This window comes from Bombus impatiens, unplaced genomic scaffold (genome assembly GCF_000188095.3).
Source record: "Bombus impatiens unplaced genomic scaffold, BIMP_2.2 scf_0296, whole genome shotgun sequence".
In the NCBI taxonomy this organism is placed as follows: domain Eukaryota; kingdom Metazoa; phylum Arthropoda; class Insecta; order Hymenoptera; family Apidae; genus Bombus; species Bombus impatiens.
In genome coordinates this window covers 610,051-627,223 of record NT_176715.1, presented here as the reverse complement: position 1 = coordinate 627,223, position 17,173 = coordinate 610,051, and the positions used below count along the sequence as shown (strand labels likewise).

General features: G+C 35.6%; 1 protein-coding gene across 7 annotated transcripts in view; it reads left to right on the top strand.

Annotated features, from left to right (window-relative positions):
- Positions 1-17,173, top strand: part of LOC100741623 (FERM domain-containing protein 5) — a 58,617-nt gene that overhangs the window by 16,765 nt on the left and 24,679 nt on the right. For 6 of the 7 annotated variants that reach the window (XM_012384756.3, XM_024367131.2, XM_012384754.3 and 3 more), the window contains 5 exons: positions 1,878-2,054; positions 5,913-6,124; positions 11,153-11,305; positions 14,840-14,854; positions 16,036-16,124. In XM_012384756.3, the coding sequence (XP_012240179.1) occupies positions 1,878-2,054; positions 5,913-6,124; positions 11,153-11,305; positions 14,840-14,854; positions 16,036-16,124 (646 nt within the window). The remainder of the gene's footprint in view (positions 1-1,877; positions 2,055-5,912; positions 6,125-11,152; positions 11,306-14,839; positions 14,855-16,035; positions 16,125-17,173) is intronic. The other variant, XM_012384755.3, reaches the window with a different exon arrangement.

Sequence of the window (17,173 nt, the reverse complement as noted above, 5' to 3'; positions counted from 1 at the left end):
AGGCGTATAACGTTGCCTTCTTCTAGTAACCTGCCAAGGCTTGTCCCGTATAAAATTTTCATATTTTATGCCATTACTGAAAATTCTCAACGCGAGAATTGATTGTAATTTTAATAAATAATAATAATAAAAAAAAATATTTTATGCCAGTAAGCGTTCCGTTAATGAAATATATACCGATTATCGTCGTTGATTATTAACCTGTTTCATCAGTTTCGTTAGTTGATAATATCCGCAAATTTTCCACAGACCAATATCGTATATTACCCGCATTTACTTTCCATAAAACTTTCGTGAAACTTATCTGATCAGTAAATAATATCAGAGCAAATTGTATTACCGTTTATGCGCATTTGCGGAATCTTATATCATGCGGAAATTTATGCTCGACGAGAATTCTTTATACGCTATGCCCGCTAATGTCAGATTAACGTTCGATATACCTAATTAATCAACTAACTGATTAATTGATTAATTAATTTTTAACGCGTCTTACTTTCGTAATATGCGAGGTACCCAACTGGTAAACAAGGGTTAACGTGGCGATCATGCCTACTATACCGATTCCGTCTTTTGGCAATCAGACTAGTGCCACCTTTCCTATAATAATTATTCGTTTCGCAATTCACGATTAACATGGTGTATTAAATAATGAAAAAATGTCTTTTGCACGCACGATAAAACGGCGATAAAATTTTGTTCAAAGTTTGTTCTCTTTAAAAATAAAATATTAATCGGTGGTTTATGAAACCTAATCAAGCATAATCCTTTTCTTAATACGAATATGCTATTTGACCGTATACCATCTAATCGGCGTGTTGATAATTGGAATATTTATAATAAATATTTTTAATGGCAAAGAGAACTACTCGAACGATATAACGCCACTTGACGTACATGGTCTCTAATTTCTTACCAATGTTTATTACTATTCGTACTCCTTGCCATTTCGCTTTTTGCTTTCTTCGCATTCTTAGGCTTTACAAAACGCCTACGTATAACCAACTACAACGACTAATATAGGCGCAATATTACGAGACGCAGCTGTAGACTCGTTATAGAGCACGTGGTACGATCGATGCGGATGTGCACGAGCTTTAGTTGCGCGATGATTTCGACGTTGCATCGATGCGTGAAGCGCGGATGCCATTGCTTGTGCTAAAGGTCGTTGAAATCGTGTAAACACTTTCTATTTTACTATGGATAAAGAAATGCAGCGATTTGAAAAAGAAACGTGACATTGAAATCTCCGTAAATCGTTCGATTCTATAAAAATATTATTACATAATATAGTATATATATATCGTGAATTGTGTAACTATATATATATGTATATATAGTACGAGTTGTTTAGAAGCCACGCTGGCCATGGCTCCATGAAGCTTATTCTGAAAAAAAGCATATTTTTCTCGTTTATGAAAGAATATTATACACTTGTCGATTGTTGGAACCAAGGCGTCATTTTTCCACTGATCTTTTATTTCGTATAATACGGAATCGCGTAACACGGCATTTTTTCTCGGGAAACTAACCAACTAACGTGTTATAGAGAGATACTCATGCAGAAAAATTGCAAGAACAAGGACTCTTGCGTAAGAATTTCGCAATTACTGCGATTTGCAGTTATCTAATTTGTCTTCTTGCAATAAATGAATGCATAATACTAGGCCTAGTTTTTTTAAATTAACCATCGTCGTCGATGCATAATTTTGTTAAACAAGATAACGGAATTGCGAAAATGGTAGAAAAGTCTATGATTTGAGAATCAGATCTGTATACTGCAGTTATTTCATTGGGGCAAAATTTATTAGCAACTATGATTCTTTTTTAATATATCACAAGTAAAATACGTTCTCTTTATTGCGAATGTGTTCTAGACATGGATCCGATTCTGTTCAGTTTTCGTGTGAAATTTTATCCACCGGATCCTCTGAGGTTGAAAGAAGAAATAACTAGGTATCAGGTTTACCAACAGCTTAAGAGAGACCTTCTTCATGGCCGACTATATTGCAGTCCGGGTGAAGCAGCGCTGCTCGCCGCATGCATCGTGCAAAGTGAGTAGATCTTCTATTTGATACGACTTTATTAAATAAAAAGTTATTGTCGAGTGATTTTAACGCGAATATCTGAATACCAACCGGCAGAATGGTCTATAGCTGGTTCTGCTCGAAAATCTATGGTATGGTTCTAGCGATGTAACGTTGTAAACAAGAAACGTGTTAGGTGTTTGAGATTTACCGAATAAGAGTCTGTAGCACATCGAATTAAGACAGTTTCGGTTAAGAAGTTTTCGCTCGAAATATATATTTTTCTTCACAAAGAACTTGTTGTTCATTGTCGTTATTAATCTCTTCCCGTATTTTAGCGTATCAGACTCGCGATAAAGATTTTGGCCCAAACATAAATATCGCGAGTCTGACTTGCGACCGGATACTTGGGCCAAACGTAAACATAACAAGCCGAGCTCGCGGACTGTTTTTTTGCCCACGATCGTTACTGAACGTATGTTTTTGTTTACGAGCATCAGTCTGGTCTGTTTCGTCGAACTAAATGATACGGGAAGTGGTTAGTTACTTGGGTCTTCGTTCTAATAAATACTGGAATAAAACGTATCGTTACGGCTGTGTCCTAACCGTCGATTTGAATCTTTCGAAGGAACAAGCATGAACTAAGTCACGAAAGAGCGTCGTCTGAACATCGTAACATTGTGAACAATGTAACTTACAAAACGATTCATCTGGAAATGTTATTTCCGTTTGGTACTCATTTCTTATAAGGAGAAATATTCAAACTGAAAACATCGGGAATAGAGAGATAAATTAACATTTGTATAAATTACAGCTGTCTGTAAATTGCATTAAATAAACTATAAGATCTTTTGTGTTTCTTTTGCTTGTAAACGTGCTAAACAGACTTCTCTGTTACATGGATCTTTGTTATGTATTTATTTCATAGTATGTTACGATAAAACTTTGTCGTACTAGATTCGTGTACATGTAATACTAGTAACTTATGTCAGACTCCATTACGTTACATATGCTTCATTGCATATTTAAATATTCAAATGTACATGTTTAGAAACGTTACGATAACGTTTCATTTTCTTAAGCTCATAAGTTAGAGAACATCTATTAAATGAAATGGTAATACGTTTTAATAATTATTAGATTGTGGATTTTTATGCAAATTTATTTCTTATACCGCACAAGTACCGAAGTAGAATTCGCATAGCAAATCATTGTACCTATTAACATTTATAACGAGTATTTCACTTTCAATATTTTACATACTTTGTCCATAAAATTTTCCAATTAATATTCCAAATATTCTCAAGATTTCCAAATCCTACGCATACTTTGCTAATCGTATTTAAAGAAGCGAAAAAGTGAGGACAGGGCTGTGAGAAAATTACAAACGAAAAACACGACTCGCTCTGTGTAGTAGTTTCGGTTCGTCAAAAATTTACAGAAGAATGTAATCTAGGCGTGTTTTCAACAAAGCACGATGCAGATGCGGCGAAATTGCATCTAAGATTCTCTATAATTTGATTATCTTATTTTTAGATGCTCTATAACTTTCAAGTTTCAAGTATCGATTTTCGATAATTTATAGTACATAGAGCTATCACCCACTGCATATTTTTGCCACACTGCTCGCACGTCCGCGACTTGTTGCTTCCAACGTGACCGATTCGGCATAGGATGAAACAGCGATGTAAAATGATAGTTGCAATGGAAACTAAGTAGGACGTTTTATTCGTTTATCTGTTATTCATGTTGCCTTGCAGCTAAAGGATGACTTTCAGTTGTCTCGTACGATCGATATTTCGACTAATTCTATATCCGATCGTAATTCTGTATATGTTCCGATAATTTAACTGCTTCGAATTTTTATTTACGAGAGCATCGTAAAACTTTAATTTTCACAATAACATACACTACGTTCATACTTTGCATATCCGCTGAAAAACCGGATTATTGTCGCTCGTGACAAAATCGTTTTTAATAATTTTACAAAATTGCAACAAGGAAGAATATTAGAATATTTAGACAATTATTAGTTGGAAAATTATTAGGGTTGTCTGAAAATATAAAAAATCCTTGTCTTCGACGGAGTCAGCATAATATCGCCGTTCGGAAAAACGATTCCGGAAGAAGCATTAGACGCGTGTGCAAACTATGTTATGCGAATAAAAGACGCCGAATGGACCGAACAAAGGCAGAAAAGAATTTGAAGAAAACAACAATTTATTGTCCAAATTGTCCCGACCAACCTCACCTACGTATAGAATGCTTTAAAGTTTTACATTCCAAATAATTTTTTTAATAAACCATTTTCGTATTTTTATTTTATAACGATTCAACAGTTTTATTATTATGGAATATCTTTTCAAATACCTACGACGATCCTTGACAAGTAATCAAATAAGCGACACCCGAATATGGGTTACGCGGCCTGACCAGAAACTTTGCTAATACCCGAATACGGGTGTCGTGGCAATTGTCACGTAAAATAACACAAGAAAATAGAAAAAACAAATTTTTTTTATATTTATTAATGTTTACAATCCATTCTCGCACTGAGAATTTTCAGTAATTTTTTCTGGCGTGGCGCAATGACATACAGGTAATTATAAAAAACAAATTTAAGATGGAAAGTAAATAAAAGGAACATTATTTTTTTTCTAACACCTAGTTTACAATTTGCTTCCGAGCTCTAAGCCTGACTTTTCAAAACTGACTCTTACAACTCGACTTCCGACCGGATTCGATTATTTTTCTTTTGTCACCCCTCGATATCCCCATTGTCCTTGAGTTTGTTAGGCGTCCGCGCCGTTGCCACGCACGCCCCCTTCTCGAACATTCGGCGGAAGGACCGTTGGGATGTCATTAGGTGACATACATTGTCGCCTTTATCTCCATCTTCATCTTTATCATAACACTTACTTATAAATTATACTTATCTATAATAAGTATTAACTTATTATAAATATTTAGCCATGTCATTGCGCCACTTATAAATTATGCTTATCTATAATAAGTATTAACCTATTATAAATAATTCGCCATGTTACTGTGCCACGCCAGAAAAAATTACTGAAAATTCTCAATGCGAGAAATGATTGTAAATATTAATAAATAAAAAAGAAAATCTTTATCTCCATCATCAGTCCATCGAATTTGAAGCGTGCCGGTCGTGAATGGCTAAATCAATGCATTTAAAATTAGCCAGAAATATTTTTTTTATTTAGTTGTTTACATTCACAATTTGTCCGATTTGGACATTTGGTAGAATTTTTTGGCTGTTCGATTATCATGTGGGTGGCTACTGCCAGCGGGGTACCATCATTATCTATGATCCATTTCGACGTAATCGAATTACCGGAATAAGAAAAATAATTTTTCTATCTTTTATCGTATTGGTAATCGCGAGGTAAGCTTAGTCGGATTATCGAGATCCGTACGATCGAAATGATACGAAAGAACGAAAGAAAAATACGCGAGCAAGAATTTCTAATCCGTCTCCGCCCTGTCTACTTCTCTCACTCTCGATGCGGATACCGTGAACCAATTCTCGGAAAGTCGCCTCTCCGGATACATAGCCAAACACTTGCCGATCGCTGCTCATTCGTCCGGACGTTATCGCGTTTAGTTTTCGTTTCTCAAGCCCTTCGTTCACCCTTGTTGCTCTGACATTCCAAGCGTGTCCTATTTCGAAGCTCGAAGTATGTAATATAATTTTACTCTCTCGTTCATTTCCGATGCTTCTTTTTCGTGAAAACCACTGGTGCGATATAGCTGGCGTATTATCGAATTATACGTATCTCCTTATGTATCTTATGACGTTACAATAGTCAGATAAGTAAACACAGTGTGCGAACTAAACGTTTTAACGATAATTTGTGATTTTAGGTGAAATAGGAGATTATGATCCTAAACTCCACGAAGGGAATTACATTTCCGAGCACAAATTACTGCTTAAACAAACGGAAGCTATCGAGGAGAAAGCTATGAAACTGCATCAAACAGAATTGAAGGGATTCACCCCGGAGCAAGCGGAAACTCACTTTCTTAGATTAGCGTCGCAGTTGGACACGTACGCCGTTGACCCACACCCTGTCAAGGTAAGACCAGAATGAAAAATAATCTTTTTCCTCGAATCGTGTCTTCCTGTGTCACGCGTCTTATCCTCGTAATTTTTTAATTTTCTATGTAAAAGAAGCAAATTCTTCCTCTTTAATTGTAATACATAGGAAGCGAAAGAGATTCATTGGTATCTAGTCGGTTAACAGATACACGCATACGGCAGTAGACGAAAGAAAGTTTGAAGTTCTTAAGTAATTTGTTCGCCTATGTCCACGTATATACAATTTTCGCATTAAATTAGATCAGATTAGATCAGATCTTTTTCTACCGCTTGCGTTTAAACTTTCTTCCATCCGCTATTCTTTATGAGGTACATAACAGATAAAGACGAAGCTGATGTGACGTAAACTTGAGGGTTGGATGATCAAATAAAATAGCTGAGTCGTGACACAGCTGTCAATTTTGCTTTTATTAAACTTTTATTATGAATTCATTATTATGAATTATTATGAATTTATTATTTTAATTACGAATTCAGCAATCACAATGCAATACACACTGAATTAACATAAATCACAATTCGTTCCAACAACTTTATGTAAAACCTAGTTTTTTTTTTTTTTTTATTTAGTTGTTTACATTCACAATTTGTCCGATTTGGACATTTGGTAGAATTTTTTGGCTGTTTGATTATCATGTGGGTGGCTACCCTCAGCGGGGTACCATCTTCGTGTTTGTTAGGTTGTGTCCTTTGTGAGATCTGTTGGGTGTCTAAAACCTAGTTACACTGATACGTTAACTACGCGACTAGTCTAAGGGTAGAAACTCGGTAAAAAGATGTCGGCTATTCTAAAGATAGAGACTGACTTTACAAAGGAGTTTATTGAGTCCAGAAAATATAGGTTTTAAGTACATTATTTACAATAAACATGAATTTTTTGTAATGGTGTGTTAGGCAGAGGGGGTTTCGATGTTTGTTGACTCTTTTGCTATATCTGTCGCTATATTTTGCTATTTCCTCTTTGATTATTGTCATCTTGAGGTGAAAGATGAACTATGAAAACTTAACTATGAAAACGCCAAGACCCATGGTGGGTCCTTCGATACGACGTAGCCATGCTGTATTATGTGTCGGCGCTTTACATTTTTTTGTTGTATGATGCGGTGTGTTTGGGTTTAAGCCTGTGGGGAGCGGAGTTTTTTTTTTTATTTTTTTTTCTATCCCGATATTGAGGATACGCGCCAAGGATGTGCAGACATCTGGCTGCCACCTTGCCCGCGGTGTGTGGCCTGGTCTCTGATGTGGATTGATGTTACAAATCGATCGTATATAGCTATAGCTTGATCAGTCACAGCGCATATGTCTATGTAGATTGCGCTCGTTTCAAAAGACGTAAAACAGATCGAAGCGTAGAGGCGTCTTTGACGAGACGTAGAGCGCTGCTGTTACCGCAGCTTCTAAGTTATGGCCAACGTTGCCGGTGTCACGTAAAGTTGGTACTTGGGTGGTAGTAAGAAGGCTGAGTCGTAACCCAACTACTTATTTTCCTTTATAAAACTTTATTATAAATGTTAACACTTACAAAATAATACCGAACCGGAGAAAAGGGGTTGTATGAATACAGCAACTAGAAGAAGAACAAGAACTGCCCGAGCTGGGTGAAGTCTCGGTTTATATACGTTTTGGTTTTAGGATGTTGAGGGGCTAGCTGTAGGTTATGATGTAGAAAAGTGTCCGAAGGTCGGGGGTCCATATCCTATCTCTGATGTGGACTGAGGTGCGTCACAGCCTTGGTGTATGCTATGATGCTAAGGTGGTGATGTGTCCAAAAGTGTCCGAAGATCGGGGGTCGATGTATTATCACTGATGTAGGTTGAGATGTGATTGATGTCACACCGGATTAACCCCTTAATCTATGATTTACGTTCGAGTGTAAACACTAGACCTAAACCTATGCTATAATATGTGTCGGCGCTTTACATTTTTCGTGTTTAATATAATTTTTAGGTTTAAGCCGCTGGGGGAGCGGAGCTTCTATGTGATTTTGTTTTTGTTTGTTTTTTCTGTCCTGAAAACTTGGTTGCAAAACAGGACGCTTCGAGTCGCAAAACAGGACGCTTCGAGGTCGCGAAACAGGACGCTTCGTTAAAGATAGAGATTGAGTAGTATTTTGTGACGATGTTGTTGTTTTTTTTTTATTTATTTTTTTCATCTTTCATTTTTATTTATTTATTTATTTTTTTCATCTTTCCTTTTTTGTCCGCGTTCAATTTCGTTCTTCCGTGCGTGCGGAAAACGATCGCGATAGTACGACCAATCGTATAATTGCGTAGAATTGTGTATAATTACGAATAATTGCGTCTAGGTACGACATCGTATTTTAGTATCGGTACCGTCTTAACTTTATTCGCTGCGTCAGCCAAATTATCGTCGTCACGTTTGTACATTCAGCATCCAATAGCGCTGCTTCGGTAGGTGTGTTTTTCAAAACTTTGCTTTTCTACTTAGACCATGTTAGAACGTAAAATAGTTGTTAATGCAGATAGAGTACGCCATGCAGCTACTTACCTACGTACGTTGTCTAGAATACCGTACGAGTGATTTTATGCAAGAACCGTTCGAACAAAATTATTTTTTTTTTTATTTATTAGTATTTACAATCAGTTGTCGCATTGAGAATTTTCAGTAATTTTTTCTGGCGTGGCGCAGTGCGTCGATGTATTATCACTGATGTAGGTTGAGATGTGATTGATGTCACACCGGATTAACCCCTTAATCTATGATTTACGTTCGAGTGTAAACACTAGACCTAAACCTAAACACCTAAACACTAAACCTAAACACTAGATTTAATTAGATATTTATATTAAGTAATGTTTACTTATTTACAACACTTACTTATAAATTATACTTATCTGTAATAAGTATTAACTTATTATAAATATTGTCACTGCGCTGCGTGGCGCAGTGCCATGGCTAAATATTTATAATAAGTTAATACTTATTATAGATAAGTATAATTTATAAGTAAATGTTGTAAATAAGTAAATATTACTTCATAAAAATATCTAATTAGCCAGAAAAAATTATTGAAAATTCTCAATGCGAGAATTGATTGTAAATAATAATAAATAAATAACAGTTTTTCACTTGTCTTTGCACACAGCATCACTTTCTAGTTGGTTGATCATATCCCGAAGGACAGCCTTTCTTACATTCATATTTAATTTTAAATAAATTTTTCTGTGTAAAGGAATCAATGCGAATCAAAGTTGGTGAATTTTTTAAATAGATTCGAGCAAATAAGAAAAGAACGAAATATTTCTACGAGCAAATACTCTGAAAATATCTGAAAATATCGTTCAGTGTACATATCACTATTTTGTACGTACGCTTTGAATTCGGTATAAATAAAATATTTATTTTGCGATGAAATATGTAAATACCATGGCAGCGGATTGCAACTATCTGTTATTTTTTATTTCTTATTTACTACTTTTTGTAGAGGGTTAAAAGACACGGAAAAGAATTTGAATCGGTTGCCTGCCTGGTTGTCGACCGACGCAATACACTGGCATGCAAAATTAAAGGATCGCTAAATTTTCGATGAAAAATTCTCCATGTTTCTTCTACTGTTGTGACTTTGGGGGAAAATAAAGTCGTACGAGGACTGGACTCGGTTAACCACGCGAAGCTTCTTCCTCTTTCACGATCCTCTGTGTTCATATTTTTCATAGTTGTTTTTACATCGTGTACAACGGCTGAAAAAGCGAAGATACTTTTTCCTTTCGAAAATTCAACAAATTCAAACAACTCCACGGAATCAAAAAAGTTTTTTTCTTTTGCAGATACGTTTCCAGATAACTTTGTAAAGGGAAGTCTCCCCTTCACAATGACCTGTAAAAAGTTGATGTACAATTTTTTTTTAATGTTTTATCGCACTTTGAATGAAAAACGTACCATCGCCGCTGAATTAACTCACGCCACACGATCGGACTTGTATCTTTTGTGTATGTGTGCGTGTGTGCGCGTATGTGTGTGCGTGTGTGTGCATGTGAGCATGTGTGGGCATGCGTGTGTTTAATGTGCGTAATGTATGTAGCGTATGTGTCTGTTGTCTTGTGAGTTGTTGACATAATTCGTTTAATGGGATTGGAAAGTAAATATACTTAAATATACTGTAAAAGTAAGCATACTACATAAAAATATTGGAATATAAATATAAATAGTTTCTATAAATTAGCGATAAGGAAACACTAGGATCTAGATCTTATATTACGCGGGACAATTTTGAAATTTGAATAAATATTATTAAAATTGTAAGTGTCGATGCTGAAGGGAGAATGCAAGGATGGAAGTGGCGATGAATGTAGTATCTCTCTCATTTCAAAGCGTTGACGAAATTAGAGGACTTGGACCGTTTCAGGCGCAAACAGAAAGTAGTTGAACGTAGCTGAATGTATTAAAACTGATTTATCCGATTTAGCAGCAAACAGGATATAGAGAATGCAGAAATAATTGAAAAAATACATTTATATTATATCATACGAGTATAAGAAAAGATGCTCTGTTATTCGGAAATTCCGTCGTCCAAACAATTATGTCTGGCATTTAGTTGCCGTTTTTCTTTAATTTGTTTAATAACAGCGTGTCTATCACGAGCTGTGAGAGTACAAGGACGCCTAGTCTAAGGATCGAATTCAATTTCATCTTCGTCTCTATATCTGTTTACGATATCTCTTTGTCTGTTCGACGTCGTACTCGTCGTTTTATTTATTTTTAAGAGACTCGCATTTCTATAGAATAATTTTCCTTCTCATCGATCGAATATCGACAACTGTCGTACCTCAACTTTCGCGAGTCTTTGCGAGTCGTCACTCGCCAAATATAGCAAATAGTAGTTGAAGAGATAATCCAAAATTAAAAAAGCAATACTAAAAGTAATCTAAAATATTACGTATATACACGATATTAGATTTTATTAGATATTCAATTTTATATATATATATATAAATAAGATACATTATACGCCATAGTAAAAACGTCCTTTTCTTTTCATTTTCAGGACCAAAAAGGTGCGCAGTTATATCTCGGCATTAATCATTGCGGAATCCTAACGTTTCAAGGATCCCGTAAAACACACCATTTCCGCTGGCCGGAGGTTCAAAAAATCAACTTCGAAGGGAAAATGTTTATTGTACATTTAACGATAAGCGAGGTAAACGCTTCTTCTTTTAACTTTATTTCTTCTAATTATAAACACACGGCTGGAATTTTACTACTAACTCAAATTAGCTTTGACAGGAAACTATTTATAAGATTACGAAGATTATTATGTTAAGATTAATTCCGGATAAAATGAAACAGGTGTTATAACGACGCGTGTATTGCCTCTATATCGTTATAGAAATGTATTACGTATATGTATGAAATACGTGTATATTTTATTCATATGTATCTATATTGGAATGTTTCAAGTCATCAAACATCCTTTTTATTTGTTTTCTCGATTTAATCGATTCGATAAGATCAACCAAGCTCGTACGTTTTACGTTGTTCGCATTTGCGCTTCTTACAAATCGATAGAATAAAATACAATTTATGTATAATATAGATACGTATTAATTTTTCTCGACACTGACATGTCGAGTAAAAAATACTACGTTTTGATTATTAAGGTGTATCGATTTGCTATTGCAAAACTGCAAAGTTTTACGCGCTTGGTGGGAAATTTAAAAGGCGTAAAAATGCACGGAATGCAAAAATGTATAAAACATGTAAAACGGAGTAGTCGTTTTAATATCGAATAGGCGGAACAAATTTCTATTTACATTCCATTCTTTTCGCCATGTACGCAAAAATCTAAAGATACACTAAAGAAAGATTGGCAGTCGACAGACTATCGTCCTTTTGACTTTGCTCATTGTAGCAACGTTTCCTCTGAATAATCGGTAAGCCGACGTTACTATCTTTCGTCTAGTCTTTAGTTCTAATGGCTGTTATCGTTGTAATACAGATATAGAACGTTATTACGTAATATAGACCGTTTATTTCGAAAGCGATGGAAGTCCATATCTGGAAAAAGAAGTGGAGAAGAGCAAAAATTTGCGTATACTCTAATATGAACGTTTTGTTTATGAACAATTTGCGATTTAAATCTTAAAAATATTCGTCGGTTGAAGTTTCGTTAATAGATGGTTTTGCACAATCATTTATCTTGAAAGTGCATTTTCTGTAATCTGTGACCTGTCTGCGAACAGTCTAGGCATTAATCAAAAACAGATGATATTGAAATTAAACAACGGTATCTCGTTTTTCCTGCTCTTGTAAGCGAAAGCATAGATTAAAGCGCGAAACGCAAGTTTCAAACAATGAAAATTTAACGACTCGTAGAATTCGCTAATTCTTAAAGTGGTGTATATCCGTTTGCGACCCTGAAAAAAGATATTGCTCTGCTTGATCCTCGAGAGCTATTTGTATAACGAATTTAGTCGCTTAGAAACTGAACAAAGTATAATAGATCTTATCAGGAGTTTTCAATCATTAAACGCAAGCATTTTGATATCTCGAAACAAGGGAAAGTGGAGTTACACCGCTGTCGAAATAAGCGGTCCGCGCGAAACTGTATGAAACGTCAGAAATTTTTAGCGTCGCGTCGTCCAAGCGAGCTTTTACTTTTCTGTCCGTGTCATAAAAAGGTGAGGCAACGACGCGATACATTCGTAACAGTAACTATTATAATTACTTTGTTTCGCTTACTACAGTCGTCTTTTATATTGTTACTTATCGTATGCAATTTTTCTTAGTTTACGTAAATTTGTCTAAGATCGCCGGTATTGCCTAAGATCGAGTACATTTTCACATCGTCGTTACGTATGGCAGCGCGATGCTTGCCTGTATATCGAGGTCGTTCTTTATTTCTTTTTTCTTTTTCTCTCGCCTGTTGGAATTATTCTAATCCTATAAATAGAACCTGTCGTCACATCGATTCATCATACGTATAAAAAAAATCGGGTGATCAAGCGATCAATATGAGAGCTCGTGCGTGTTCCTTCGACTGTATCATCAAATTTAATATTAAAGATAGTCGAATTACTTTTATTTTCCTTAAAAGCGACGAATGACGAAAGCAACAAAGTAATCGCTGTTATTACTTTAATCATTTCTTGTGAATGTGATCGATGAACCAACCTTGACCCAGTGTCTGAACGTGGTTTATAGGATTACTAACTCCATGAGTCTTCCAATCGTTTCAAGTATATCGACATGTCCATAAATACAATGTTAAAAGTGGAACGGAAATAGACGGTTTCTAAATATTTGGAAATTAATCTTAATTCTATAACGAAATTAATCTTAGGATTTTATCCGTTTACGTTTAAATTAGACGCGCTTTACGTATTCCTACGTAATATCAAAAGAGAACGTGTATGCTACTTTTGAATTAATTGGATTTTTTATGAAGAGCGATATTAATTGAATAAAATATCCTAATATATATCGTAGGATATGCAATATATCATTAGAATATATTATAATATTATATTAATTAATTTTAACAGTATCTATAAATATAATTAGTTAAATATCGAACCAAAAGACACAGTAAACGGTAAAAGCGTGTGAAACTTATCGACAGACCGATGTATAATAATTGCAATAGAAAGATAGAATCTCATAAGCAAGAGAAACACGATTATTAAAAATTAGAGATTAATTTAAAAGTTAAAAACCATAGAAACAGATCGTATTCGGTGTTTCCATTTTGTATTCGGATATAAAATTAGATCTTTCAAAAGCTTCTTATTTTCCTGTTAGATACACCGCGTATACAGGTTCATGATATATCGCGGGTCACGAAAGTATTCCAACTTTTTACGTATGTGTACGTTATATGGAAGAACTTGAAATCTCGTTAAACGTTGTAACGAGACACGACTATCGCCGTTACGTTGACAATGCGTGAAACTGATCTAAAAATGTACACAGAAGTTACAAGAGAGTTATTAGACGTATACGAGTTGTTGAACGGTGATGAATAAAATCATTCGCTACACTGATAAGCTACCTACGACATTCGGTGAAACTAACTTTAGCATTAACCAAATGTCTACTACTATTACTCTATCACTATTACTGTTGTGTACTAACTTTCCATTAAGCGTACGTTTGCAATAAATGTTTCCTAACTTGTTTATGCGTGTACATCGTCGAATGGGTTTCTGTTATGTGGGAATTTTGCTATTTTAACGACGATAATCGTGTCTCGAATGCAGAGTCCAGTCGAGCCAAAAAGAGGAAAAAAGAAAATAAGAAGAGGATACAGAGTAAAAATTTGTTGGCCGAGGTTGAGTTTTCAAGAAAAATTAAATGGAAGAATTTGCGAGAAATTACTGTACCCGAGCTGGCATGGAAAAATAACGAAAGAAACGTGGAATAAAATTCTTTCGTCGAAGGTTTCGGTTTCGAGAAGCAGCAAGACCGAACATACTTGGCTACGAATCGATACACGCGTACGATTCTTCAAATTTACTTCCCTTAAAAATAACCGACATATTAAATGCGTAGATACGCGTACATGTTTGATTACTTTCGCGAACCGCTACCTCTACGCTCTTCTCACGAATCATCGTTCATTCGTATGTGCTGGCATTTACTTGAATCGAAGTCAGACACCTTGTACGTTACGCGCTCGATATTGTTACGAGTTCGACTAATCTTATTATTTTCTACCGCTGCTGGCCCTATCCAGGACGTGAGAACAAAGGTGAGTCGTTTCACAGCAGTCACACGGATTGTTCGTGTCTTTTAACATAGGTGGAAATTACATGTTTGATTGATTATTGTCGTGTAATGCGATCAACTTGTTACTAGTAATAATTCGGCAATCGGTGTGAGAGTGGAGAGCAGATCGCTGTATCGCTACTGGCGGAAACTACGAGCAGAGATTTCGAACGATTAGCTATCTCGATGAAGCGACGTAATTGTTTGAAGTCTCTCAAATCGGTATTAAACCAACAATTTGCCTCGGTAGATTCTACACTGTCACTGTAGGAGTGCATTTAATGATCCTTTACTTTTTAAACATTCGTAATAGCGTTATTGTGCTGTGTGTCAGTTATACTATATTATACGTTATGTCAGTGGTTCTTAACCGAAACGATATCTCGGAACAATAACGTTCCAGCGAATTAAAGGTAACGAGTAATTTCGACGAAAGAATTATTCTAATTATAGCTTTTACGAATACAGCGTCTTTCTTTAAAATTAAAGAAAAGATCATTTTCTTCCCTTACCGTTGTCTATACTGCTCTTTCGTTCGTAATTTATACGTTTGAATATGTTCGTGCAAGAGTATGTTCATCGATAGTTTAGTCGGTTAGCTTTGCCACTTTGGTGATTTTGTCGTTGCGCGAATGTGTCTTATAATGTGAAAATGTTGCGCGATTTCGAGCAGGTTAAAAACCACTGTCTTATGTGTTCAACAGCTTTATATAGCAGAGTAAAAGTCAGTGAAATAGGCAGCGTCTATGTGAAAAAGATATATAGATGGGATATACGATGAATCGGTACTACGTTACTATGTTAAAGCAACATACGTAACAAGCGTACATTAAACGTTAAATAATTAATGCTTATTATGGAATTAAATTATGGTTGTTATTTATCGATACTAATCGGAATGTAATTGATCATAGACAGACGTAGTCAAACATAATTTACGTGTAATAGTGTGATAGTAGTACCTGGTGTGAAATAGTTACTTGAAATATTTTGGTTGTGTCAGAAGGTATTAGTATATGATAAAGAGAATCAGTGGTTTTTCTTTTTCAAGAGTTTTCTTCCCTTTTGTCGCAATTACGTGATAAAATAACATGTAGCTGTAGCTGTCGAAACTAATGTACATAGAGTAGACGTTTTAGTGCAATGTTTCCCAACCATTTTCAGAAAAAGCACACAGTTGGGTTTAAGTGTCCCACGGGATCGAACTGCCGCCACGTATGGAGATGCGCCATCGAGCAAATGTTATTTTTCACGTATGTATGCTGTTATTCAGCTAATGGCTTTTAACGTACTGGCATGAATAATCACGGCTTCGTATATCGTTATATCAAATATATACAGGGTGGTTGGTAACTGGTGGTACAAGCGCAAAGGGGGCGATTCTACGCGAAAAAAGAAGTCGAAAAGATAGAATAAACATTTTTCGTTCGAGGCCTTGTTTTCGAGAAAATCGACTTTGAATTTTCGGTCGGTACGCGTGCACTTTGTCGCGTCTCGTTATAGCGGATCTCATTGTAGATCGTTGTCTCGATGGAAAAATTAAAAAAAAATGTTTATTCTATATTTTCGACTTCTTTTTTCGCGTAGAATCACCCCCTTATACCACCAGTTATCAACCACCCTGTATATACTTACGATCATATGTATCGTATCCTTGGATCGTTAGTGAAACGTTAGAACTTTCAAGTGTTCCATTACCATTTCGTTTTACCCAACGAGTTTTACGCATAAGGTGTCCCACCTAACTCTGCCATCCTTAATTGCTCTTTTATTTGTCACGATACAAAAACATATCGCGAAAGGAATAGAATTAGGCTACGAGAGTGGAAGTCGTCTCAAGGTCGTATCTTCCGAGATTATATCGCTAGTTACGTTTTTCTTTTTTTTTTTCTGGCCCGTAAATTTCACATATAAAAGATCGAGATGAAAGCTCGCGTGAAAAGGAATCGCAGAACATCGTGAATAATTAATAATTAATAAACGACATTAAGGTATTTATTATTTTAATGCGCGTTAAAATGTTTTCCGCCAAAATCGGTACATTTGTTTACGCCAAGAACCTATGCTCGTCCAGATCTGTTTATCGTGTCCGAAATTGAACATTTCTGTATACGATATCTTTGATCATCGTATCAATACAGGGTGGTTGGTAACTGATGGTACAAGCGGAAAGGGAGGGGGTGATTGTACGCGAAAAAAGAAGTAAAAGATGTAGAATAAAAATATTTTTTTTACATTTTTTCATCTAGACAACGATCTACAGTGAGAGCCGTTACAACGAGACGCGAAACGAGACGCGATA